This window comes from Pocillopora verrucosa, chromosome 13 (genome assembly GCF_036669915.1).
Source record: "Pocillopora verrucosa isolate sample1 chromosome 13, ASM3666991v2, whole genome shotgun sequence".
Taxonomy (NCBI): Eukaryota; Metazoa; Cnidaria; class Anthozoa; order Scleractinia; family Pocilloporidae; genus Pocillopora; species Pocillopora verrucosa.
This window is the reverse complement of record NC_089324.1, coordinates 13,580,321-13,604,678: the sequence shown is the minus strand read 5'-3', so window position 1 is coordinate 13,604,678 and position 24,358 is coordinate 13,580,321. Positions and strand designations below refer to the sequence as shown.

Sequence of the window (24,358 nt, the reverse complement as noted above, 5' to 3'; positions counted from 1 at the left end):
TTTTTGGTGATGATTGTTTTTAGATTGTTGCAGAAATGGTGCAAAGAACTGCAAAAGCCACCGGAAAACAAAACAAAACGGAAAGGTTCTATGTGATTAAGTAGACAGTGCAAAAAGAGAACACTTATTGCGTCATAACAACCTGAAAGAAACGGTTCTCGTTTGTGCACAATGAAGAGGGAACCCCAAATTTCGTTAGTCGCGCTGTTTTGGTAGTATTTATTGCATTCTTGTCTACAATATTCATTCTTCTAAAAATCCTGTTCATCTCGCGAATAGTCGGTGCGGGAGCGACGAAACTAACTACCAATTAAACCCGAATAGCTTCTGTAACTCCTCGGACCGCCCCCAACCCCACTTTTTTTTCCTGAACAGGAAAGTTCGTGCAGCCAGTTCTGATAGCCCAAACTGATTCCAAATTGAGTCTGAATTAAGTCGGTCCAAATTGAGTCAGAATTGGTGTTTTATGCCCTTGAGCATCATGTCAAACTTCAGACGATTCAACTTGCTCTGACTTTCTTTCCTTCGAGTGGAAAAATATTAGATAAATGATAAATCAGTTTTTCTTCTTGTTCCACAAGGTCAGCAGACTGGATGGTACATACAGAACAGTGGTTATCTCTTCTGACTACACCAATAGACCTAAGGCGATTGCCGTGTACCCAGCCAAGGGGCTGCTATTCTGGACAGACTATGACTTGAACACACACCGTCCGAGGATACACAGGTCCGCAATGGACGGTTCGGATCATCAGATTTATCCATTACACGCGGGTGAAGAAGGTGCGGGAATTTCCATAGACTACGAGGAAGATAAGGTGTACTACGTGCAGGATTCCCTCGACGCTATGTGGCGAATGGATCTTGATGGTGGTAAGAACCTACTGTTTTTTTTTCCATTTGTGGTTTAGGAAGTGGAGAAGATAAGTGGGTTTTGCCGCCGGATTTTGAAATCCAGAGGTCCTAGGATCAAATCTAGGAACATGGGTTTATTTCTTGGTTGTTCGCTTCTAAGTTGCATTCTATAAAAAGCCAACTTTTCGTGCTCCTTGCAATGTAACAAATTATCAAAATTGATGTTGTAAGTTAAAATTTTATGCGAATGCCACGATTATCTACATTCTGTCCGTGGGACCTACATGAGCACAACAGGTTTTATTAGATGCTCATAGCGGTAAACGTATGATTTCAGACGGCACAATATAGCAGCTGAGCTTCCGGTTTTCAGATATTTTTCGTCTTGTTTCTTATATTTTCTAACTAATCTTAATAAGACAAGACATTTTCATAACTTTAAACCAGTGGAGGCTTCTTGTAAGAAATTTTTAATTTGTTTGTGTCTGTAAATACAATTCGTGGATCCTTAAAATTGAGACACACCTTGGTCTATGCAGGGGCACCGAATTGGTTATCCATATGCGAACACGGGGAGCGCAGTGATTACAGCATTCTCCTCTCAGTGCCGTGGCCCGTGTTTGATTCGCGGAGGTGATGTGAGCCTTTTCGTTCGTTAATGATTCTCTTTGTTACTCCGAATGTTTTTTTTTTCTTTTCTGGCTCGCCGGTTTTTCACCCCTGGCACAAAACCATATAACGTGGGGAAGCAATTTATCATTCACCATCTTTTGGTGAAATTTTTACATCCTCAAGGTAATGTTGTTTCTGTCATTGGCTCTGCCATGGATCAGCCATATGCCATAACCGTACATCACCAGTTTGTATACTGGACGACCTGGAAGCGTAAGTCGATCCTAAGAGCAAATAAGTATAATGGAACAGACGTTACGGTCATAAGATCGCAGGTGGATGGTTTGAGAGACGTGCGCGTGTTCTCACCTCAGCGGCAGCCACCTGGAGGCCCATGCGCAAATAATGGTGGCTGTGCAGAGCTGTGCTTAGCCGTGTCTTCGTCCCGGAGAAGGTAAGTTGATCCTGCTTTATACTCTTACAAACTGACGCGTCATTCATTTATTTATTTAACTGTTCATTCCTACAACTTTTCACAACTGCGATATTGTCTGGCTTTTGCCAGTGTCGGTAACAAGTCTTTTTGCAAGCCTGAACAATCGGTTTTGAAGAGAGACCTCGATCTGATCTGGAGTCCCCTTGTAAACGTCATCGAATCCCTCATTTCCTGCCAACGCAATGGATTGTTTGCAGTGAACGGCAAATAATTGTGGCAAGGGCTTATGCGAATATCTTCTTTCTTTGTTTTTCAGATGTGTATGTGTGTCAGGCCGTACGGCACCCGATGGCAAATCCTGCTTAAATGACACAAGCCTCCTTATTATCACTTCGAAAAGGAGATTTAAGTTCAGAGCTACTAGTCGTCTTAGCAGGCCGCCAAGTTACTCCACAATATGGAGAAGACGAATCAATATCGTCGCTTTCGACTATGACTACGATTCAAAGCTTATTTACTTTGCTGATGCCGACGGGAACGATATCAAAAAGGTGTTTCTGAATGGCACTGGTATGAAGGTTATTTTAAAGGGTATGTGATCATTATAGAGTTGTTACAAAGTAGGTAATTTAGATAACTATTCGATTGTGTATCGTCAAATTAGAACGAAAAGAATTACTACAGGTGTTCAGCCCAAATGTCAACAGCATGTGGACTCAATGAGTGTTAGCACATCTTCACGCTCTTACACTAGTTTAGTATATAACTAGCAAAGAGGGTGGTTGGAAAGTTCTAAACAGTCGCCTCACCCATTTCAGCCTTATGATAGACTATAAATAAGGGGGTAACTTTCTAAAGAAACTGGGTTGTCAGGTCGGTGGGAGAGTATAACAGGATAATTTAGTATTATCAACTGAGTTGATAACGTAAATTGGCTACCGTAAAGAGTTTAAGGGCTAACGCTCGAAATGTCAGCTTTGAAACTATTCACAGTGGCCAATTTACGTTTTCAACTCAGTTGCTGATACTAAATTATACTATGATCATAGATTACTTGCGATAAAATCGGCTCTAATTGATTTGCCCTTACACTGTGCAAGACCACAAGATTTGTGGCAGGTTTGGGCATGGTTTACTGAATAATATATAGATTTAGCAAAGCCTTTACTGAATATTATCCAAAAAAAAAAAAAAAGGGAAAAAAAGGTGCATTGAAGGAGTGAGAAAATTTCTATTGTTATGATTTCTGTTTCCTGTAGCTAATGTGTCGTTTGTAAGTAGAAGCAGTCCTCTGCTAGTGGCATGATATGAAAGTTTTCAAACCACCTTTCAAAGATTCGTGGTACTTGATTACCGTTATATCAATACCATAAAAGTAGGGGGAAACTAAGTAAATTTAAGACCAACAAACCGAAATTGCCAAACATCGTCCAAAACCCAAATCAAAACATGAACGTTAACAATAAAAGAAAAGTGACAACAACTACTACTAACGATGAACATAAACTTAATGGAAACTCTGACCCACTTATTGACTTGTAATGACTTTGTTTTTGTTTTTGTTTCTTTTCTTTTTTTTATAATCCATTTAGACGTTATCACAAAGGCTCTTACATTTGACTGGATTACTAGAGTACTTTATTGGACAGAGGACACTACGAAACGTATCGTAAAAATGCATGTTAATTCCTCAAATCGACAGATCGTTGTTACCAACGCTGGTGTGTCATCATATCCGTTAATGGTCCTGCCCTGTAAAAGGTATGATGTGAGTGGTCTCCGCAAATTAAGAATTCTGCTAAATGATTTATCAGGTTAACTGCAATGAACCTCGTGCGAAATACTTGGACACTAGGCTCCTTCACGGGATAGACTGGCATAAGCCTCAAAACTTTGTACCTTTACGATCAACGAGAAACGCTGATGTCATCACTTACCTTGTAGAAAGTTAGCGACTCGCTTACACCGCTATTGATTTAGGGTTGGAGTTAAGCCCAAAGAACGAACTATTTTTTACGACTGACTTTGGAAAGCGGGTTTACCAGCATGAAGTAGATTCGTATTGACAGATGTCAACAATTTCTGGCACAATACCAATGAATGTTCACGACATCAACGAAGCAAACAGTCGAACAAAATGACTTAACTTTATCAACCGAACGAAACTACCCAATTGCAAATGACTAGCGCTTATTGAGTCTTAGATAAATTGACATGACGGCAAAACTCGGACCAGTCACTTTTCACGAGCCAGGATTTTGCACCACTTGACTTACAAACAAGTCTTCGTGTGACTCTGATGTTGAATTTCGTTCTGGTTTTCGAAACGTTAGTCACTACTGCCGACAAGAGTTCAGTCCATTTCGGGACTACCTCACCCGGACAATCAAACCACACAATAAACGAAAGGCGCTCTTATCAATTTTTTTAATGAACAAGAAAATTTCGAATTTGTCAGATGAATACCTTTGTGCCAACAAAAACATTAGGGAACCTAAAAATACACAAAAATAACTTGTTCGTTTGTTTGTTTCTTTGTTTTTTCATTCTCTCTTAGGCTCCTTGTGTGGAGTGCGCATTCAGAAATAAAAACTGCGAGCACGGATGGTAGCAACGTGCAAACTCTTGTCAACTCTACCACAAAACCAAGATATTCAATGACATTTGATTATTCACAAGAAAGACTCTACTGGGTTGACATGTACTCTGTGTAAGTAAATTTGGGTTACAAAACGGGAAAAGTGGTTAGTTTCAGCTCGTATGGTATCATATGATCCGTGCGCCCCCGTCCGCGCTTTATCGCAAAGCATTATTCCCGTAGGAGGGCCGCACGCAACGGCTTGAACGGGCCGGAGAAACCACACGGCCTTGTGACATGCGAGCTGAAAGAAGAAAGAAAGAAAAGAAGGAACGAAGGTCAAATGATAAAATGCTTGCGGACTGAATAAAGTCGGGCCGGACTTTACGTAAGCGTCGCGAAATCCGTGCGTCATGACTGAGAGCCAAATACTTTCCCGTCCGACCTTATTCAGTCAATAAGTACTTAACATTCACTCATCAACCCGATTTTTTACAGATCAGTCGGACAGTATACTTGTAGACTTGAGGGGAATAATAAACTTCTTCTAAAAGTACTTCAATTGAAGGCTAGGCAGCTTATCTTTGAAGCTTTCAATCGCTAGTTTTTGTTTCTTTTGTTTTGGTTCATCTTTTTTGCTTTGTTTTGTCTTTTAATCAACCTCCGTGGAATTTTTAAATGAAACCAACGCAATTATGCTTTACGTTTGGCGCTCAGTTGAAAAGTGCTTTCAGAGTATGATTTATTTCCCCCTGCCGTTTTTTAGTCTGAACTACTACCGCATTCATTGTCTCTTCATTTGCAGTGTGAACAGTGTGTTTTTGAACGGAACGAGTCGTCGTCGGGAATTTTCACTATCTCCAAACGCCTTGTTCTTGGGTATCCTAAGAGAATTCTTGTATTGGGTTGACGAAATGAAATCTGTGAAGCGCGCAGACAAATACACCGCCGGAGAGCCTTCTGTTATAGCAGATTTGAATTTTTCACCGACGGGGATGCTATTGTTCGCTGAAGAGCGGCAGAATTGTGAGTGTTTGGGTTATAGTCTTGATTTGTTTTACCACCTTAGTCATGCGACGTGTTGCTAAATAAAGAAACCTCGTGAATCTTGCATATGTTACTGTAATATACAATATTAGTATTTACTAAAACAGAGGATATAGTTGAGGCGCACTCTGATTGGCTACTTAAATTCCGAATACCTCTACATTCACCTCCTAGCAACTCGCCTGCGATTTGTGTCCGAAGATATCGTGAGCGTTGCAGGAATAAAATCGTTTTTTTGTGAAATATCGTATCACTGTTTTAGTGTAGACAGAAACAACTGTTCACCTCAATGACGGTGGCATGAGACAGAAACTTATCTCGTCGCTTCGCGACTCGGTAAATATCCGCCACTGGCCACCTCCATCTCGGTGAATAGTTGCCAATTGTTGCGCTCCAACATAATAACTTCTCACTTTAAATTGTGGCTGTGTAACGCTTGTATCGCGCCATTGGCAATTTTGGACAAGTCACATCATTTCACCTAGTTGTTTTAGGTATCATCAAGTCGTGCCAGTGTCACCTCATTTTAATACTTACCAGCTTATTGTTACTGTTATCTTTACTTTTGACTTGGTGACGCCTATATCACGTCAGTGTTAAGAGAGGCCAGGTTACGCTATTGTCTCAATTTTCAATGGCGCTTAGGTCACGCGGGAATCACGTCATTGTTAATAGTAGCAAGGTCAAGCCATTGTGACCTCTTTAGTTAAATGGTGACTTGTTCACCCTCATGGTAGGTCTTCTTTATTGGATTTTGTCAAACTGTACAATTTGAACCTAATTAAGAGAGAGAAAGGCCACTTTTGAAAGTCGTAGTGGCTCTCGACAGTTTTGTAAGTGGTTGTAACTCTTTGCTATTGATTTGCTCTAAAGGCACTGTCAACCCGTGTTTAAATGGTGGAGGCTGCTCGCATTTCTGCACCGTTCAAGATAGACTTCGTGTTTGTACTTGCCCTGAAGGACTTATACTGAAAGAAGGGTTCCAGTGTGTTAACAGTTCAGTCTTTTGTAGAGGGACACAGTTTGCTTGTTCAAACGGGAAGTGTTTGCTTGACTCAATGGTCTGCAACAAGAAAGACGACTGTGGTGATGGCTCCGATGAGCTTTCTGCATTGTGCGGTATGATTGTTTGTCAGTGTCACAGCAACTGTGCACCCACCCCTCCCCTAACAAAAAAAAAATCAATTGCTAACAGAATAGGGTTAATGTTGGGTTAAGGGAGGGGTAGATGCACAGTCAATTTACCGCCAAAAACACTCGCGCCGATTCCTTTTTCCATCGCGCGCGTATTATTTCGCATAGTTTGTCTCTCCTAGTTCATCTTGTTATTCATCCTATCCGTACACTAGGCGCACGGCACGAGTGTACGGATAGGTCCTCTAGTACAAAACCGCCCATGAAGGGATGACTCGAAGGAGCGAAATTAAGAATGAATAGAAGACGGAACGATTGAGTGGGCAAGCGAGCTTGTCCTTAAAACCTTCAGTATCTCATTTCACTTTGGTACCAATGATGTAACTTTGAATTTCTTTAGTTCAGAGACAGTGCAGATCAAACGAATTTAGGTGCGAAAGTGGACAGTGTGTTCTTTCGACTTGGAAATGCGATTTTGACCGGGATTGTACAGACGGCAGCGACGAGAAAAACTGCCCCAAAAAGGAGTGCGCCACGCATAGGTTCACATGTGCAAATGGGCACTGCATAAACTTTGATTGGAAATGTGACGGTGACAACGATTGTGGAGATTTCTCGGATGAAACCGACTGCCCTCCTGTTACATGTCCACCGGGAAAGGCCAAATGTGGCAACACCGATGTGTGTATAGACTCGTCTTGGTTGTGTGACAAGGACTACGATTGTGAGAATCACTGGGATGAGAGTGAAGAGGTCTGTAACAACAAAACCTGTGGACCGAGCAGTTTTCGTTGCACGTCTGGTCACTGTATCTCCAAACGGTGGCAATGCGATGGAGAGGATGACTGCGGTGATGGAAGCGATGAAGGACTCTGTGAAAAGAACAACCAGACTTGTCTTAGTCAGCAGTTTACATGCCGTAATGGTAAGTCCTTTGATATGGAGATTTACGTTTTCCTCTTGTAAAGGCGTTCACTTCTGTCCAACGCACAGGTTTATTAAGTTTTTCAAACGCGTTGGCTTAGTGTTTAGCATCGCCGCGTTCAAGGCCAGGCCAGCCGGGTCATGCGGTGTTTTCCTCCACCCAGGAGTATTGATGGGTATCGGTATAAGTCCATAAATGGGTACCAGAAGATCGACCAAATTGTGCGTTGGAGGAGTAGAATCGATACTTGTGGTGGCTCTAAGCCCTCTTTGTTTTAAGGTATCCACCACATAAATCTCTATCCGGTGGATTCAGTTATACGTTTGGTAATTACATTAACGCTAGATAACGATTTATCCATTGGATTTTCTTCAAATTCTCCGGCCGCTGGAGACAGTATACGAGAGAAGTCTCAAAGTTTGGTTGTATGTGTTTTAATGGAAACTAAAGTTTTACGAGGCCTTCGCACGATCACAATCAAAGGCTATCTAAGATACTGACGTTTCGGATTGACAACTTGTTGGGCGTATACTTCCTGTTATTTCACATATTCCCGTGATGAAAGATTACAATAACTACGTAAGGTGTGCCCCAATCCCCGACAAGATAGCATCATTCGCTCCTTGAACAACTGTGTCCAGGCTGCTAGGTTTTAAACACTAAGCCCTTAACCTTAGAAAGTGAGAAAACGTAGAACAAAATGAATCCGCCAATTGATGGGCAGCACTCGTTTCCAGGCCGTTGTATCACCATGAAGTTTGTGTGCGATGGAGACGATGACTGTGAAGACGGCTCGGATGAATCCGCTGACGACTTGCACTGTAATGACCGTACTTGTGACCCGACCGAGTTCAAGTGTGAGAACACTTCAAGATGTGTGATGATGTCGTACGTTTGTGATGGCGACAACGACTGCGGCGATGCGTCTGATGAACATCCTAGAGAAGGCTGTGCGCTAAGGACATGTAAGCCAACTCAGTTCAGGTAACAGCTCTTTCTATGAACTACAGTGCAGAAATTGTATATAGCAGGTGTATCACTATCTTAAAGGATTCGTTATATTTTTTGAAGGTCAATCTTCTCTATTCTTTATTCTTGGCCATCCACCACCCCCCCCCCCCCATTTCCACCCTATCATACGCTATCATACGTGTGGGTTTGGTTTTTTACAACTAGTCTGAAACCAAATTTCTTGCAACGACATGAGAGCACGTTATTACTCAATATGAAGCATGAAAAGGTTACTTGTCTTGAAATATTTCAACCCTAGTTAGGCTTTCTTTCTTAATCAAATGTTTGCACCCACCATCAGAACTGATAGATCTGTCCTTGATCTGCCTACGCGTGGGGACTACTGTCTGAAGATTTCCTTGAAATTAACGAGAATTTTTCGACCCCTTGAGCGACTCTAAACTCCTCTATGCGCTAAAAGTTACTGACCAGCAACTTTCGTTCAATGTTGATACATTATCCCTAACCCTTTAATCCCCGAGACTGACCAGCATCTAATTTCTCCTTTTAATATCACCCCTGAATCAAACATTAAGGTCATGAGAATTAAGGAAATGATAATTAACTGAAGAACCTCTTGATTGTTAGACAAATTCTCTTTGCCAGCACATTAAGAAATTTATAGAGAACAGTTTGGAGAGTATGCATATTGATGTTAGAAAGGAAACTTATCACAGAGAGTGTGTTACGTTGATATTAAACCACGTTGTGGTAAACGATTGATTGGGAAATCTAGCATCAAGAAGCGAGAACTAGAGCTTACAGCTTGGTCAAGGATTAGGTATAAACCTTTTAAATGTGGTTTTAACTTCTTTATCTCCCCCACAGATGTAAAAACGGTCTTTGTGTGCAGAAAGCCTGGTTATGCGATGGCGAGAATGACTGTGGCGACAATTCAGACGAAGAAAACTGTCAAAATCATACATGCAATGAGAAACAGTTCACTTGTAAGAATGGATATTGCGTCTCTAGTAGTTACATTTGTGATGGGGATCGTGACTGCTCGGATGGCTCTGACGAAGACCCGAAGCTCTGCCGAACGACCGGGGCACCTTCGTGTCCCGCTGGATCGTTTAACTGCGGTGAAGGTACCTGTATTTTGAGGGATAAAGTCTGCGATGGTCACGAGGATTGCAAGAATGGAGCAGACGAATGGAGGTGTAAAATAGGCGCGTGTCGTCGGCCGGAGCTGAACCGATGCTCGCAGATCTGTAACGGTACATCCACTGGGTACACTTGTGATTGCAGACCTGGTTTCAAGCTTCAATCAGATGGCTCATCTTGCGAAGATATCAATGAGTGTAACAAATACGAACTTAACCAGTGTAATCACTACTGCATTAATCTTAAAGGCCACTACAAGTGTGCTTGCGCCCGTGGGTACTCACTGCACGGTTTAAGAACATGTAAACGCGACGATATCGCGCTTAAACCCTACCTGGCGTTTTTACTGCGTCATGAGATTCGCAAACTTGCCGTCGATGGTTCTTGGGAAGGCGAAATTTTACGCAAAGTTCAAAACGCAGTCGCGGTCGATTTTGATTGGTTGGAACAACGTATTTATTGGACGGAAGGTCGCGCTCCGCCGCGTCTCAAACGTGCGTTTTTTAACGGCACCAGTGCAGAAGTTGTCCTAGCAGCTGGGTTGTCCAACGTGGAAGGATTAGCCGTGGACTGGGTAGGGAGAAATGTGTACCTCGCGGATCGAATCCAGGACAAGATATTCGTGGCAACTCTGGAGGGACGTAACATGAAAACACTCGTATCACAGGGGCTGCAGGAGCCCAGAGGAGTCGTGGTTGATCCAAGTGATGGTATGTTCTTAATAAAGATTGCTCAAAGATACGAGATTTTTCCCTCCTCCCTTTGCACCCTAGTATCACTACAGTATTCAGTATACTGCTCTCTCTGCGTTTCCTGATGTACTGACAAGGAAAAATTGTTTAACATGCAGGAGCTTCCCTAGTTTGTGATCGTTTCCCTATTATCATGATCTTAATGTTTGATTCAGACGTGATACTATACGGAGAAGTCAGCATTGGGGTGAATGTGTTACTTTCCTAGAGGGATTTAAAAAAATTTTTTTTTTTCAAATACGAAATGGTTCGTTTCGACTTGTGCCGCACTCGTTTCCCTCATTAAGAAAGTTTATCACCTATTTCGCGATGATCTCCTTAACTGGAAGGTATTTCCTTACTTAATTAACAGCGCGATAATTTATTACCGTGGCTTCAACGATCCTCGATTCCTATAAGAAAGGTAACCTTGTGCCTTCTCTACTTTCACTTCAACAGGCCACTTGTTTTACAGCGACTGGGGAAACAAACCGCATATCGGAAAATGTGGAATGGATGGCTCTGGCTGTCGATGGCTCGTCACCAGTAAATCCATCGGTTGGCCCAACGGATTGACACTCTGTCACATTACTAAAAGATTATTCTGGGTAGATGCCAAGTTGGACGTGGTCGAGTCTTGCGATCGAGACGGTGGAAATCGTGTACAGCTGTCTCATTTGTACGCCCCGCATCCGTTCTCTATTAGTGTGTTTGAGGACTTTGTGTACTGGACTGATTGGATGACGATGGCCATTCATCGTGCTCATAGGCTGACGGGATTGCAGCATACTGTTTTGTTGAATTCAACTCACAGGCTCATGGGTTTACAAGTAAGCGTATTTGTTTATGCATATTTGATCTAAGTGCAAACTTACGTTTCGTACATGCCTTTACAGTCTTAGGATTACAAGACGGATTTAGATAACGATCGAGTTTTGTAAAATGCGTTAGAAAGGAGTACACAATAATTTTGCTCCGTTTCATTGCTTTTTTTTTTTAAAGGAAAAGACCGCACTTTCTTCACTTCGTTATTCCGGCGTAATAACCCTCTTGGGATGTTGAGAGAATAAAAAAAAAGTTTTGTTAATAACGACCCGGATACGAGCACAAACAAACTTTATTTTTTTCATTTTGAATGTGCATAAATGACTTCAGAACTAGACATTGATGTATCCTCCTGTTCTAGGTAGTTCATCCCATACGTCAGCCTCCTCTTCCCAATCCTTGTGTGAACGCATCTTGCTCTGGCCTGTGTCTGTTGAAGCCAGGAGGGAGCTACAGCTGTGTGTGTCCGGATAACTATCATTTGGCCAATGATGGTAAAACTTGTTTGGACAACTGCACCAACAGTGACTTCGTTTGTGCAAACAACATGTGCATTCCACGCTTATGGCGGTGTGATGGAGATGATGATTGTGGTGATGGCTCTGATGAGCCCCCTTCCTGCCCACCGAGACATTGTTCACCAGGTAACACTAAGATTTGTACTTCGATCGAGGGGTGAGGTGGGGGGAAGGGGGGAAGGGGGGGAGGGGTGGAGTGCATTAACATATCATTCCTCCTATTCGCCCACCCTATTTACCAGGTGACTGTAAGATTGTTGTGTACAGCGGTGGTATTGATTACGTTCCGCTCCTTCAGACGAAGTAATTGTTCCCTTTTCCTCTTTAACAACTGTTGTTCTGAAAGTGACTGTCAACTTAATTCGTAAACCGACAGCATCAAAATTTGGAGGAAAGGGGAGAGGGGAGTGGGAAGGGAGACTAACCATCTTGGCTAGCACTCATGTTTCTGTCGACCACTGTTTTCCACATAAATGTACTTGTTGTCTGATCCTGGGCTTTCTCTATGTTTGTCCTAGGGATGTTTCAATGTGATAACTCGACGTGCGTTTCGGTCATTGCCATCTGCGACGGTCACAAAGATTGCCGGAACGGTGCTGATGAAGAGTCATGCGCAGTACGACAGTGCTTCCCTTTCCAATTTAGATGTGCAAACAACAAATGCGTATTCTTAACACAAGTGTGTGACAACCGTAATGATTGCGGTGATCATTCCGACGAGGCGCACTGCAAATCGACCACTTGCTCTGGCGACCGCTACACCTGTCCCGGCGGTCGCTGTATTAGCCGCCAGTGGCTCTGTGATGGCGATAATGATTGTGGAGACGAAAGTGATGAGTCTCAAGAGATTTGCCACAACCATACCTGTGACCCTCTGTCACGCTTCCAGTGTAACAACTCACGCAAATGTATCCCAAAGCTGTGGACTTGTGATGGGGATGCCGATTGCAGCGATGGTTCAGACGAATCCATAGATGTTTGTGAAGGTTCATATTTCTCGTATTTACACATTTCCAGTTTATAAGCTCCCCTCTTTCAATACCTATTAACCCAGGGGTCCATGAAACTATAGGTCATTACTTGCGTAAATCTTGGACTCTTTAATAGGATCCCGTTCTCTGTAGCATATCATGTGCTTTTTAGGAAATCAGTGACTACTGAACTTTTTTATCCTAGTACCTATTACCTAACAGGTCCGTTGAGGTTTGTTCTAAGTTTTCCTTTTTTAATTGCTTGCATCAGTCTTGAACTCTTGATTTAAGGATCTTATTCTGTGTTTTCCCCCGCCACCTCTTCAGATCTTTTATCTTGACTGCTGCTCAACCCCCTTGGTTCAAATTTATTTCTCCCCAGCCCAGTGAAAGCTGAGTCCATGTAAAACAACATGTGCTGGTGGATAAACTGTTTTTTTTTTGTTACTCCCATCAATTTCTGACTCTTTTATAAGGAACTAAGTTTTTGTATTATACTGCGTGTTATTTAGGACACCTGTGCGAGGCTGGCTCGTTCCAGTGCCGCAATAAACACTGTATTCCCTATGATTGGAGATGTGATGGTGAAAATGACTGCAACGACGGAGCTGATGAAGACAAATGTCCCACGCGTACTTGTTCAAACACTGAGTTCAGGTAACCGTTAACCGAAAGTACTCAACACATCTTTGCTGGGCTCATTTGATGTTGTTCCTCTGTCACGTTATGCAACGAGTCCGTTTTTTCTGTTTTATTTTTTTCTTTTGATTCAGGTGTAACTCCGGGCGTTGTATCAACATTGAATGGGTCTGTGATGGCGAGGATGACTGTAGCGATGCGTCAGACGAGCGTGACTGTTCTGGAAGGTCGTGCAGAGGCGACCAAGTGCCCTGTAGCAATGGTGATTGTATAATGAAAGATTGGAAGTGTGATGGTCAGAGAGACTGCGATGATGCATCAGATGAACAGGGTAACGTGAAGTCTATTTATAAGAGTGCGTGTTGTAGCTGCCGGATCATGATTAGTTTGTATTCAGTTTTACCTGACCATTCAGTTTTTACACATTTATACTCCGGGGTAGAGAGACCTCTGCTAGAGTTAAGTGTATTCTTGCGAACACAGCACATCGAACTTGGCCTCTTTTTAATTGTAGAGACCATCACTCGGTGAAATTGCCTTCATAGCTTTCAATTGGCTACGCTTTGAAGACTTCATGTCCTAAAACGCATTTTTCTGAAATCGCCATAAGTAAACAGAAATTGAAATTTTGAACCTAAGGATATTCCCTATATTTCTTGCACAGGTTGCCCAGCACGTTACCCAGGTGGTCGACATTGCCCTGCGCAGACGTTTACTTGTGGTAATTTGGTATGCGTGCACAAGACGTGGGTTTGTGACGGTGACGACGATTGTGGAGATAGAAGTGATGAGGCAGAACAGCTCTGTCGTAAGTGTTGTTCGTAGACAATTTTCCTTTGTTTATTTGAACAATAACTTCCATGTTGTGCAAAAATATGCTCCGGTATTGGCCGTTGTTATTGCTACCCGCCATTACCACTACCACTGCTACTGCCATTTCCACGGCTTTTATCATTGTCATTTCTTTTGCCACTGCCATCGCCATTTCCTTTGCCACAGCCAGTTTTTTTTTGCAGTTATTATTACCAGTGTCATCACAATAACTCTAGCCATTGCCTTTGCTAATGCCATTGCCATTGCTATTATCACTGCGATCACCATAATCATTGACATCTCTGTTTCCAGTGCTATTGCGAGTGCCGTTACCATCGCTATTATCCTCACCATCGTTGAAAGTCATTACCCCTGACATTAGGGAGTTTAAGAAAACCACGACGGCAACGGAAACGGCAACGTCACTAAAAAAAAGGTTCAATGAGCAGAGCAATGGCTTTGCATGTGCGTTGTAAATCTTTATTAATTTCTGCGCGTCCTCTGCAAAACAACAACCGGAAATGACCAAACTTTGTGTTGAATGGAGAACGTGAATGCCACCGTTTTTTTTTTTTTAAATTTATATCCCTTATTTAACGCTGTGTTCCATTTTCAGTCCCATATTCAGTTTTGAAAGTGAAAACAAACTCTATAACTTGTTAAGAGTATCGCGAGACTTGAGATTCGTGGGTAACCGACGTTGTCCACGGCGTTGCCATCGTCGTTTCTTAAACTCCCTGTTACCATTGCCATTGCTAATGCAGTCGCCATTACCGGTCATTTCCATTGATTTAACCAATGCCATGACTGTAATCATTGCCAATACCATTTCCATCGCCATCGCCTTCGCCATCGCTAGCGCCATGGCCATCACCATTACTATTGCCATTGCTGTAACTATTGCCATGGCTATGATCATTGCCATTGCCACTTCCATCACCCATACCATTGTCATTGCCATTTCGATTGCAATTACCATTGATATTACCATTGCCAAGACTATAATCATTGCTATTTCCATCACCATCATCATCACCCTTACCATTGTCATTACCACTGCCACACTATTGCCATTGCTATCACCATTGTCATCACTAAAATTATTGCCATTGTCATTGTCATTGCTGTTATTACTGTCATTATTGTTATTATATGTGTAGATTCATTTATCCACATTCCCTTACATTACTATTACCAATACCATTATCATCGATTTTACCCTTAGCACTGTTGTAGCCATTACCGGTGTCATTACCATTGCTAATGCAGTCGCCATCACTATTCATTTTCATTGCTATAACCATTGCCATGACTATAATCATTGCCATTGCCATCATCATCACCTTATACCATTGCCACTGTCATTCCAGTCCACTTGCAAAGTTTTGCTGGTAACATTTTTCCATCACTGGCAAATTCTTTCCCTTTGAAATGTCGAAGATCATATCTGATGTAAAGATTTGAATTAATTTTCGCATAGGCTATTAATGAGCTGGAAAGTTTTATAAAAAAGGTGTTGAATGTTTTGTCTCTGTCGTTGTCCTGAAAGCCACCAACATTTATTGCATGTTTGGGAGACTTGGACGATTTTAACTAACAAACGTTTACTAGTGGATATTTTTCTCACTCGCAATTTATCTAGATCACTCGCATTTCGTGAGGTTGCGGTCGTTGATTTCGAGCCCTCCATTACCACTGCCATCTCTATAATTATAGCCATTGTCATTGTCATTGCCATTGCTGTTATTACTGCCATTATTGTTTTTACGATATGTTTAGATTCATTTCTCTACGCTTCCCTTACAGGTGCTCACAGCTGCCTGCACACGCAGTTTCGCTGCGAAAACAACGTCTGCATTCCCAAGTGGCAAGTCTGTGACGGTGTGACTCATTGTCGTGACGGGTCTGATGAACGGTCGTGCTCTGCAGTCGCGATTGGTTGTAATGCCACCCAGTTCAAATGCGCTAACCGGAAGTGTATTCCTAATGGGTTTGTTTGTGATAGTAAAGATGACTGCGGTGATGCGTCGGACGAGAAATATTGTGGTAAGCTTGTCAAACATCGGCCAAACATCGGGCGTGCGCAAGAGGATCAAATTTTATGTGCATAATTTCAAAGAAAAGCAAAAGAAATAATCGTTGTCATGCAAAATTTGCCTTCATAAAAGTCAAGTAAAGGAAACAAAAAGTAGGGAAACGGAAAACTCGAGACTTTTTGATTACTAAGCCTATTTAATCACGGGTGTCCCGTGATTTTTTTAAACTCGGTGACTTACTGGCCTATGTTAGCCTTTTTTGAGATAACTATACGAAAAATGCTCAGCACCGAGCATATTCCATATAGTCTTGTTCCCTCGTAGCAAACTAACTTTCTGAGACACCTATTGCCTTCATGACACTCAGCTCACATTGGCTTCCTTCATCTCCAGGTGGAAGACACAAATCTTGTGGGGACACCAACGGTGGCTGCGAGCAGAATTGTACCTTGCTTGACAGAGGGGTGGTGTGTTTCTGCTGGCATGGTTTTGAACTGTCCGTGGACTCACGGAAGTGTGTGGACATTGACGAGTGTCAGACATTCGGTGCGTGCAGCCAGCAGTGTATGAACACGCGAGGAAGCTACAAGTGTCAGTGTAATCAGGGCTACGTCAGTGATGGTGTGGACGGAAAAGAATGCAAGGCTACAGGTGAGTTGGTTCATTCATTTAGTTAATATCTGAGTAAATAACGGAAGTTTGCAACCTAACATTTAGTCGATAATTGCGAGAAATTTGGAAATAAATATGAGGTTGTACACGCTATGGATACGAGTTTTAAATTTTTCCAAACTCGAAGAAAACTTAAACTGAATTTCGGGGAAAGTGTTTGTGCAGTGCGATCGTAAACGTTTCGGAAATGATTATTTAGCCTTCCCAAGGGGTGTGGATGAGAATATTTTCAATAGGGAGGCTGAGTGTCCTAAACCAGCGTCTTGTCGCGGTACAGAAGATTACCGGGTGGAATTGTTGCGTAATATGATCACTTCTCTTATCGAATAGGATCGCATAATGCGCCTCCCTGGTCTCTTTCTTGTAATGTTAGATTATGCGGTACAATCTTTTCCTAAAATTGCAGGGAAACCTCCATCTCTTCTTTTCCCATCTGGTGGAGATATCCGGCACATGGGGCTGGACGACAATAACAGGGGTCCTTACGGAACAATAGCTTTCAGCCAGGGTTCCGTAGGGGCTATAGCTGTGTGGTGGAAGGAACAGCTGGTATATTGGACCGACTTGAGAAAAGGCACCATCAAACGGGCTAAAGTACCAGGTGATACATCTTTCCAAGGCTACCTGTAATAAATGACCTTTAACTCCCTTTCCGCTTCGGTTTGCAGTTGGTCCTGACGAAGCTTGTGTGCTTCCAAATTGTACTAGCGGAGCCCCATCCTTAAGTAAAGAATATTCTATGAAGCGTAGAAAATTAGGTTGTCTCTCGATGAAAACGTCCGTTTTTCCACATGCAAACCCTAATTCCACTTGCCCTACATTCTAAAATGCTTGAAATTTGAGAAAAATGAAGAGATGTAAAATTCGAACAACGGGAGCTGTTCTTTTCGCTCAAGCAATACTACTCATTATTTTGGGGGCCTTTTTTAAAATTATTCCTTCGGCTTTTTTTCAAGGCGGGGAAGAATTAAATCGTCGTACGGCCCGCGCTGTCCCTCGAAAAACAAAGCAGGAAATACAGGATCTTTACGTTCCAGTGGGAAGAGCGGAAGGTTTAGCCGTGGACTGGTTAAGTGGGAATATCTATTGGACTGACGCAAAAAAACGCGTCATTGAAGTGGCATCAAAGGATGGTTACTATAGATACACTTTGTTCTCAGGACGTATGAACATGCCACACGCCCTTGTTCTTGATCCGCCTGCCGGGTTAGTATTAATGGTACTTTCTTAACACGGCTGACAATTTGCATGTTAATCGAACTTTGTTATGGTTTCGCTATGAAAATTCCATGTTGGTCGCAAACATATCATGACTTTCTATAGAAGGGAAACGAGACAAAATATTTTGGGGCGAGCTGATAACAATGGAGGCGAACTTGTAATAGAGCGAATTCACTATAAACCGGAGACACGTGCAAATTTTAATGATCCATTTTCTGGAGCAGTTCGAAATAATTTGAAGTTACCAGTCAAAATTATTAGCTCGCTAGTGGGTGAACTCGCAAGGTGGAAGAGGGCGAACTTGTGAAGGGGAAAGTTAGCCATAACCCGGAGACACATAGTGCTATGTCTGAAATAATATAGTAATCAAAGCTAATTAGAGAAACTGGTCAAAGTTACCGGTAACAGTTTCGGGAATTCCTCACTAGTTTCGGGAATTCCTCCGTGGCAAAAGCAGTATAGTATCCCGCAGTCAAAATCACAGGTTTTCTTACTATAAACACAACCGTTTTCATTCTCGCACACCTTTTGTAAGGAAAAACACTCCCTCAAAAGCGACATGCATGACTACACTCAATCTAAACTCAACTACTTTCGGGACCAGTCTCTGGAACTAGAGCTCTTTACCTTGTGTTTTAGGGGCGGGTCCAAATCGCGCTATCTGTATGTCGCAAATAATTCAAGCGTTATTTTTGAACTGCAGGCGAATGTATTGGTCCGAATTGGGTTACCAGCCGGCCATTTACACAGCGCTCATGGAAGGAGGGAATCGCACAATTCTTGTACGGGACAAAATCCAGTGGCCAGTCGGATTGGCCCTTGACGTTCCAGCGAAACGACTCTACTTGTGTGACTCTAAAACAAGACGTGTTGAATCTGTTAGCGTAGACGGACTTGACAGGAAACTTGTAAGAGAGTTTCCAAGCAATGATATACCCGTGACGATTGCGTTGCACGAGAATTTTGTTTACGTCACAGTGCAAGCTGGTAAACTGTACAAGTTGAACAAGTTTGGCCAAGGTCCGCTGACGGTTTTGGTGCATGGACTCAAGCGTCCAGTTGGGTTGGTTGTGTTGCAGCAACAGCAACAACATGTACCAAGAGGTTGGCAAAATTTCGCTGCTTAGGTTCTCAGTTGACTATTTGATGTATACTCTTTGTCGTTAAGTACACGTTGTTGTGCAATTGACATCGCATTGGCTGATAAGAGAGGTGAACAAACTGAAAACAAAAGCTTTCGGTTGAATCGTATAGGGTCGTGCGGTTTTAAGAATGTTCTCTTTTTGAGTCGGAATTGCTTCGGAACTTTTCCCGTAAAGTTAATGCAATGCGAAGTTTAAATTTAGTTTTAGAAGTATTAGAGTGCTTTGGGTTTAGTGTTGTAAAATCAAAGCCAAATTATTTACCATAGCCCAAATTACTAAATATTTTTTTTTTATCCTTAGACTTTATCAACAACTGTGCTGTCGGAAAGAACAAGTGCTCTCACCTTTGCCTGTCCAGTGGTCAGAAGCCTGTGTGTGTGTGCCCCACAGGAGACCCAGGAAAATCTGGTGACTGTCAGACAGGTATGCGTCTGTTGTTCTTTTCTTATATACATTTTTCTCACCTTTGTTCGATTTGTCCGACAACGTGATTGCCAGTTGAGTACCCTTATTAGCGATCAGTTTTAACAAACTACCTCAAGAAGTACCTCGTTATCTCTTTATGCTGAAATTGAGATCTTACGCCTCAAGAATCGGTAAACACATCCAGTCATTCTAGAAATTCTTCATTAATATGGAATTTCATCATTTAATCCATGTTTCCCTCGGCGTAGCCGTTTGAACTCCTTAAGGTCTCATATGCATCATCCTTTCTGCTTTTACTCCTTATCTCTGTTCCTTTGCTTTTTCTTTCTCCTTTCCACTTAAGTAGGCTTTTTTTACTTCTTTTTGCAGGAATTAAACCGCCCCGTCCTCCCCCAGTGTGTTGGCTTGGACTGTGTGGAAAAGGAACTTGTGTTAATGTGAGGAATAATGCCTCTTGTCGGTGAGTTTTATCTACAGCTGCTCAACTTTCTCTTTCTCTATGCTCCTCAAAACTCAATTTGGCGACCTAAATCACACTAGAGGTAGCCAGATATAGCATTTTAGTCGCTAGGAAAAAATCCATCGTAATGACGACTTTCAACGCGGCTACCACAATTTTTCTCGCCAAAACGGCCCTCTCGTTAATTTCTCTCGGGGAAAAATTAGGAAGGACATTTTGTGTTATGTTACACAGCATTTTATGGAAACGCTTATCTGTCTTAACTCGAGGTTACAAACACTAAGAATTAATAACGTCACAGCTTGCTAAAAAGACCGTGGGAGACAGATCGACAGATTAGCGACTTTTGTGAAAAATTTGGTCGGAATTTTTTTTCTCTACTCAATATTTACTTTCTTGTATTTTTATTGTTTATATTCTGTCTGTTTGTTTGTTTATCTTCTCTTCTCCAGTTGTCCAAAAGGTTGGACTGGAACACGCTGTGAGATAAGCTTCACACCCACCCCACAGTTATGTACATTGAAGTGTCTGAATGGAGGGATATGTGTCATTGAAGAAGGAAAACCGAAATGCAAGTACGTTGTGTGTTTTTAAAATATTTTCATTTCTATTTCCTTATCTAGAGAAAAGACGTTGTCCTTGACGTGCTGTTCAACTGATACATACATACGTGCATTAGTATTGCGTTACTTTTGCTTGTTACATTATAGCCAGGAGCTCTTCAGCGCGAGCCTCTATGTCCTCTGATTCCATGAATCAGCCCTTCACCTAGTAGGTTTAATTTTTACAACGGCGTTTTCCCGCGAAAAGTGTTGTATTTCTGTTGAATCAACCGCGAATCGTAGATATCGATTTCGCTGCCCAATGCATGTGAGCAGACGTTTGAAGGAAAACAACGGGATTTTCATAGCTCTTTTTGATTAGGTCCTAGAACTCTAAACTTCCCCTGGGTGCTTTTCTTTCAACAGATTTTTCTTGCAGAGTGTTAACTCTGAGGCGTAGATAGAGGAGATTTAGGCAGTGTTCACACTTGGTGCCCGGGCACTAGTACCCGGGCACCGGCACAAAATGGTGCTGTGTTCAGACACACGGTACCCAGTCTGAAGATATGTTCACATTCAATAAACAGAGCACACGCTCACTACTGAACTCCACTTTGCACCGTAGGACGCCATTTTAAAATCTCGAGTGGGACAAGGAATTGTGGGTACGAAAACAAGTGGTTTGTGGGTAAAGTGCCAGGGCACCAACGAAAAATGTGTTCACACAAGGACTCAGTGCCCAGTTTAGTGCCCGAGTACAAGGTCGAAACCTTGTACTCGGGCACCGGCACCGTGCCCGAATTCTGGCGTGGGTACCAGGAAAAAAGGTGTGTTCACATTGGTGCCCGGCGTAGAATAGAACCCGGGCACGGTGCCCGGGCACCAAGTGTGAACACTGCCATAGCCTGCTATTGATGTATAAACTTCTGTTTATAGCTGTATTCTTCTGTTTACTGTTGTATACTCTTTCGTAGTATCCTGGGATAACGTTTGTGCAAAAGCAGTTCTAATTATTGTTTTCCAAGTATTCCGGGTTTTGCTACAAACTTTACAGCTAGTGAGGGAGCAGCAGCGTTACAAGGTGGATTTGTCACGTTAAACCGTATGATTGTTTAGTTTTTTCTCTCTCTTTCCAGTTGCCTACCACGAACAATGGGTGTATTATGTGAGGTCACGTGTGCTTTGTTTAGCTGTAGTCACGGAGGAACATGTATTGTAGAAGATGGGCATTTTGCTTGCAGGTAAGAACAGCTCCTTGTCCAAACATGGTACTGCCACTTTCCTAATTAATACCTCGAGGATATTACTTTGCCGCACACGGGTACGAATTCAAACAATAGCTCGTTGGAGGTTCATCCTCAGGCTTAACAGTTAGAACCATCGTTCTGAGACAGATAGATAGCACCTTATGGAAATACTTTCAAAAGCTTTTATTTCAGTGGTTGCAAACAGTTTAATATTTTTCCTGAACTTGATAATTTGTACCAGATTGTATGACATGATAGATAGTGCCTCATCGAAACAGTACCAAGTGGCTTTCCAAATGGGGTCTGTTTTTTCCAAACATCTTATTAAGTTACAAGAGTTAAGTAAACTACCTAAATTAAACGCCTGGTTTGTTCTGTGTTCTGCAGATGTCGAAAAGGATATCGTTACGTCGGAAACAAAATTTGTGCTTTAGACCCATGTTTTGAAGATAATCGTCGCAGAGAATTATGCGGTGATCTAGAATGTGTTGTCAAGAATGATACCAACGAAGCATTGTGCCGGTAAGATGCACCGATGTCAATTGTTTAGATATGAAGCAAAGTTTGTTTTGAACTGATCTGCTTGAAATGAAACTAGTAATTTTAATGAAGCGAAAGGTATGGTGTTCTCGCAGTGATTTGGTCCTACAATATGCAATCTATTATATCATTTTTAGAATTTCTTTGATTTTGCCGTTTTAGATGTGCCAATGGAAGCTTGGCGAAGTCTTGCGGGAAACCGCAAGTACTGGGGAGAGTCGACCACGGCGGTGAGTTGTTAGTTTGTTTTTTCAAAGGAGGAGACTTTTTTTTCTTGGTATCTAAATTATGTCACGAAAAATGAACTTTGTTATGGTTTGTTATCTTTCTAAAACTCATAGAAACCTTGGTTTTATTAGTTTATAAACGGTTAAAGGTCTGTGCGATAGACTTCGGGTTGAGAGGTCTGGGTTTCACACCTGGCCGGGTCATTAGCGTCCCATGCAGAGGGGGGGGGGGTGGGTGGGGGAAAGAAACCGGGATAAGCTCCGGCTAGAAAGGCCTTTAGCTAAACCTTCCCTTTCTTTTTTTCTTAAACGAGGAAGGTAAAGAGAAGGGCTGGGGGTGGGGGTGGGGGTCGGGGTCCTGTGCACGTTACACGCATAAAAATCGGATTAACAAATTTAAGGTTCACATATCGCAAAAAGCAAAAATATTCACAGTGCACGAGGTTTTAATTACGTATTTTGACTGGTCATGAAAATTATACAAAACCCAGACAGCATAAACGATATAACATTTTCCTTAAAAGATTACCCGCTCTTTGTGTTGGTAAACGTTTTTTGCGGCTATGTGTTGACTTTTTCCTTCTTTCATTCTTTCTTTACAGCACCAGCACAGATAATTGTCCCGGTAGTGATGGCCTGTTTGGTGCTCATTGCTTTGCTTATTGTTTTCCTCCGCCTTCGCCGTCGCGCGTAAGTTTGAATTTAGAGTTGTAAAATAAAGCACGTCGACCTCAGTTCAGTGGCCTTAAATTGAAAAGTCGCACACTATTGTTTTGTTCCAAACTCGACCTTTCACACCGGAACATTAGTATGCATATCATACTGTTTTTCTACACGTTTCCATGGGTGCTCATAAGGAAAATTTATTTAACAATCACGAGTTTCTTTAATTGGTCATCATTTCCTTTATTCCCCTGACCTTAATGTGTGATTAAGGGGTGACATTGTAAGGAGAGTTTAGATGCTGATCACTTTACTGACCTCACATAATGCACAGCATAATAAACGGCAGGGCATGAAAGAACTACGCTGCTTTAATTTTAATGGAATGATAAAACACTAAGGGCCGGTTATTTAAACAAAGTTTAGCCGTTGTTTTAACAAAAGCTATCTTCAATTTAGCCGAACCTTTTTATCTGAAAATTTATTTTTGTAAACAATGTCGAGACAGCCGAAAGCCAATAGTGAAAGGACATATATTTAACTGAATCAACCCTCTTATTGAGAATCCCTGAGGCTGGCTGCTGTCCGTACAACTTTTAAGGATCTTCTGTTACTTTTGAAGCGCAAAGAAGACTGAATACAGCGGCATGGCAGTTCAAGTCGGGAATCCATCATTCCTGTACGAAGAGATGCTTGATTATGAGGAGAGTAACCCAAATCCCGATGTTGACGACGGATCAGAAAAAGTAAGTTGATAAACAGATGTAGCCTGCAGTGCAGGGGTCTCATTAAACTTATTAGGAGGATTTAGAATGGACATTGGGCGAGAGAGTGGAGATAGACGAGTACAAATTGCCCCGTCCCCTTCCTTCTCCTTCCTTTGACCGTCGATCACCCCTTTAAAATAAATTTCTTTCTTTACCCAGAATTTCGCTGGGGTAAAAATCAAAGATGGTAGCAATGATTTTCATCAAGAAAAT

The 24,358-nt window shown here is 42.1% G+C and overlaps 1 protein-coding gene across 2 annotated transcripts in view; it reads left to right on the top strand.

Annotated features, from left to right (window-relative positions):
* LOC131770060 (low-density lipoprotein receptor-related protein 2) overlaps positions 1 to 24,358 on the top strand; it is a 57,530-nt gene that overhangs the window by 31,223 nt on the left and 1,949 nt on the right. For both annotated transcript variants that reach the window (XM_066160749.1, XM_059085778.2), the window contains 29 exons: positions 582 to 873; positions 1,651 to 1,921; positions 2,220 to 2,494; positions 3,496 to 3,664; positions 4,461 to 4,613; positions 5,287 to 5,507; positions 6,402 to 6,647; positions 7,063 to 7,587; positions 8,325 to 8,571; positions 9,427 to 10,412; positions 10,893 to 11,263; positions 11,620 to 11,902; positions 12,295 to 12,762; positions 13,260 to 13,404; positions 13,521 to 13,717; positions 14,051 to 14,194; positions 16,006 to 16,245; positions 16,629 to 16,886; positions 17,314 to 17,508; positions 17,864 to 18,113; positions 18,832 to 19,232; positions 19,574 to 19,696; positions 20,069 to 20,159; positions 20,612 to 20,734; positions 21,838 to 21,942; positions 22,336 to 22,470; positions 22,651 to 22,718; positions 23,318 to 23,405; positions 24,001 to 24,124. In XM_066160749.1, coding sequence (XP_066016846.1) covers positions 582 to 873; positions 1,651 to 1,921; positions 2,220 to 2,494; positions 3,496 to 3,664; positions 4,461 to 4,613; positions 5,287 to 5,507; positions 6,402 to 6,647; positions 7,063 to 7,587; positions 8,325 to 8,571; positions 9,427 to 10,412; positions 10,893 to 11,263; positions 11,620 to 11,902; positions 12,295 to 12,762; positions 13,260 to 13,404; positions 13,521 to 13,717; positions 14,051 to 14,194; positions 16,006 to 16,245; positions 16,629 to 16,886; positions 17,314 to 17,508; positions 17,864 to 18,113; positions 18,832 to 19,232; positions 19,574 to 19,696; positions 20,069 to 20,159; positions 20,612 to 20,734; positions 21,838 to 21,942; positions 22,336 to 22,470; positions 22,651 to 22,718; positions 23,318 to 23,405; positions 24,001 to 24,124 — 7,194 coding nt within the window. The remainder of the gene's footprint in view (positions 1 to 581; positions 874 to 1,650; positions 1,922 to 2,219; positions 2,495 to 3,495; positions 3,665 to 4,460; positions 4,614 to 5,286; positions 5,508 to 6,401; positions 6,648 to 7,062; positions 7,588 to 8,324; positions 8,572 to 9,426; positions 10,413 to 10,892; positions 11,264 to 11,619; positions 11,903 to 12,294; positions 12,763 to 13,259; positions 13,405 to 13,520; positions 13,718 to 14,050; positions 14,195 to 16,005; positions 16,246 to 16,628; positions 16,887 to 17,313; positions 17,509 to 17,863; positions 18,114 to 18,831; positions 19,233 to 19,573; positions 19,697 to 20,068; positions 20,160 to 20,611; positions 20,735 to 21,837; positions 21,943 to 22,335; positions 22,471 to 22,650; positions 22,719 to 23,317; positions 23,406 to 24,000; positions 24,125 to 24,358) is intronic.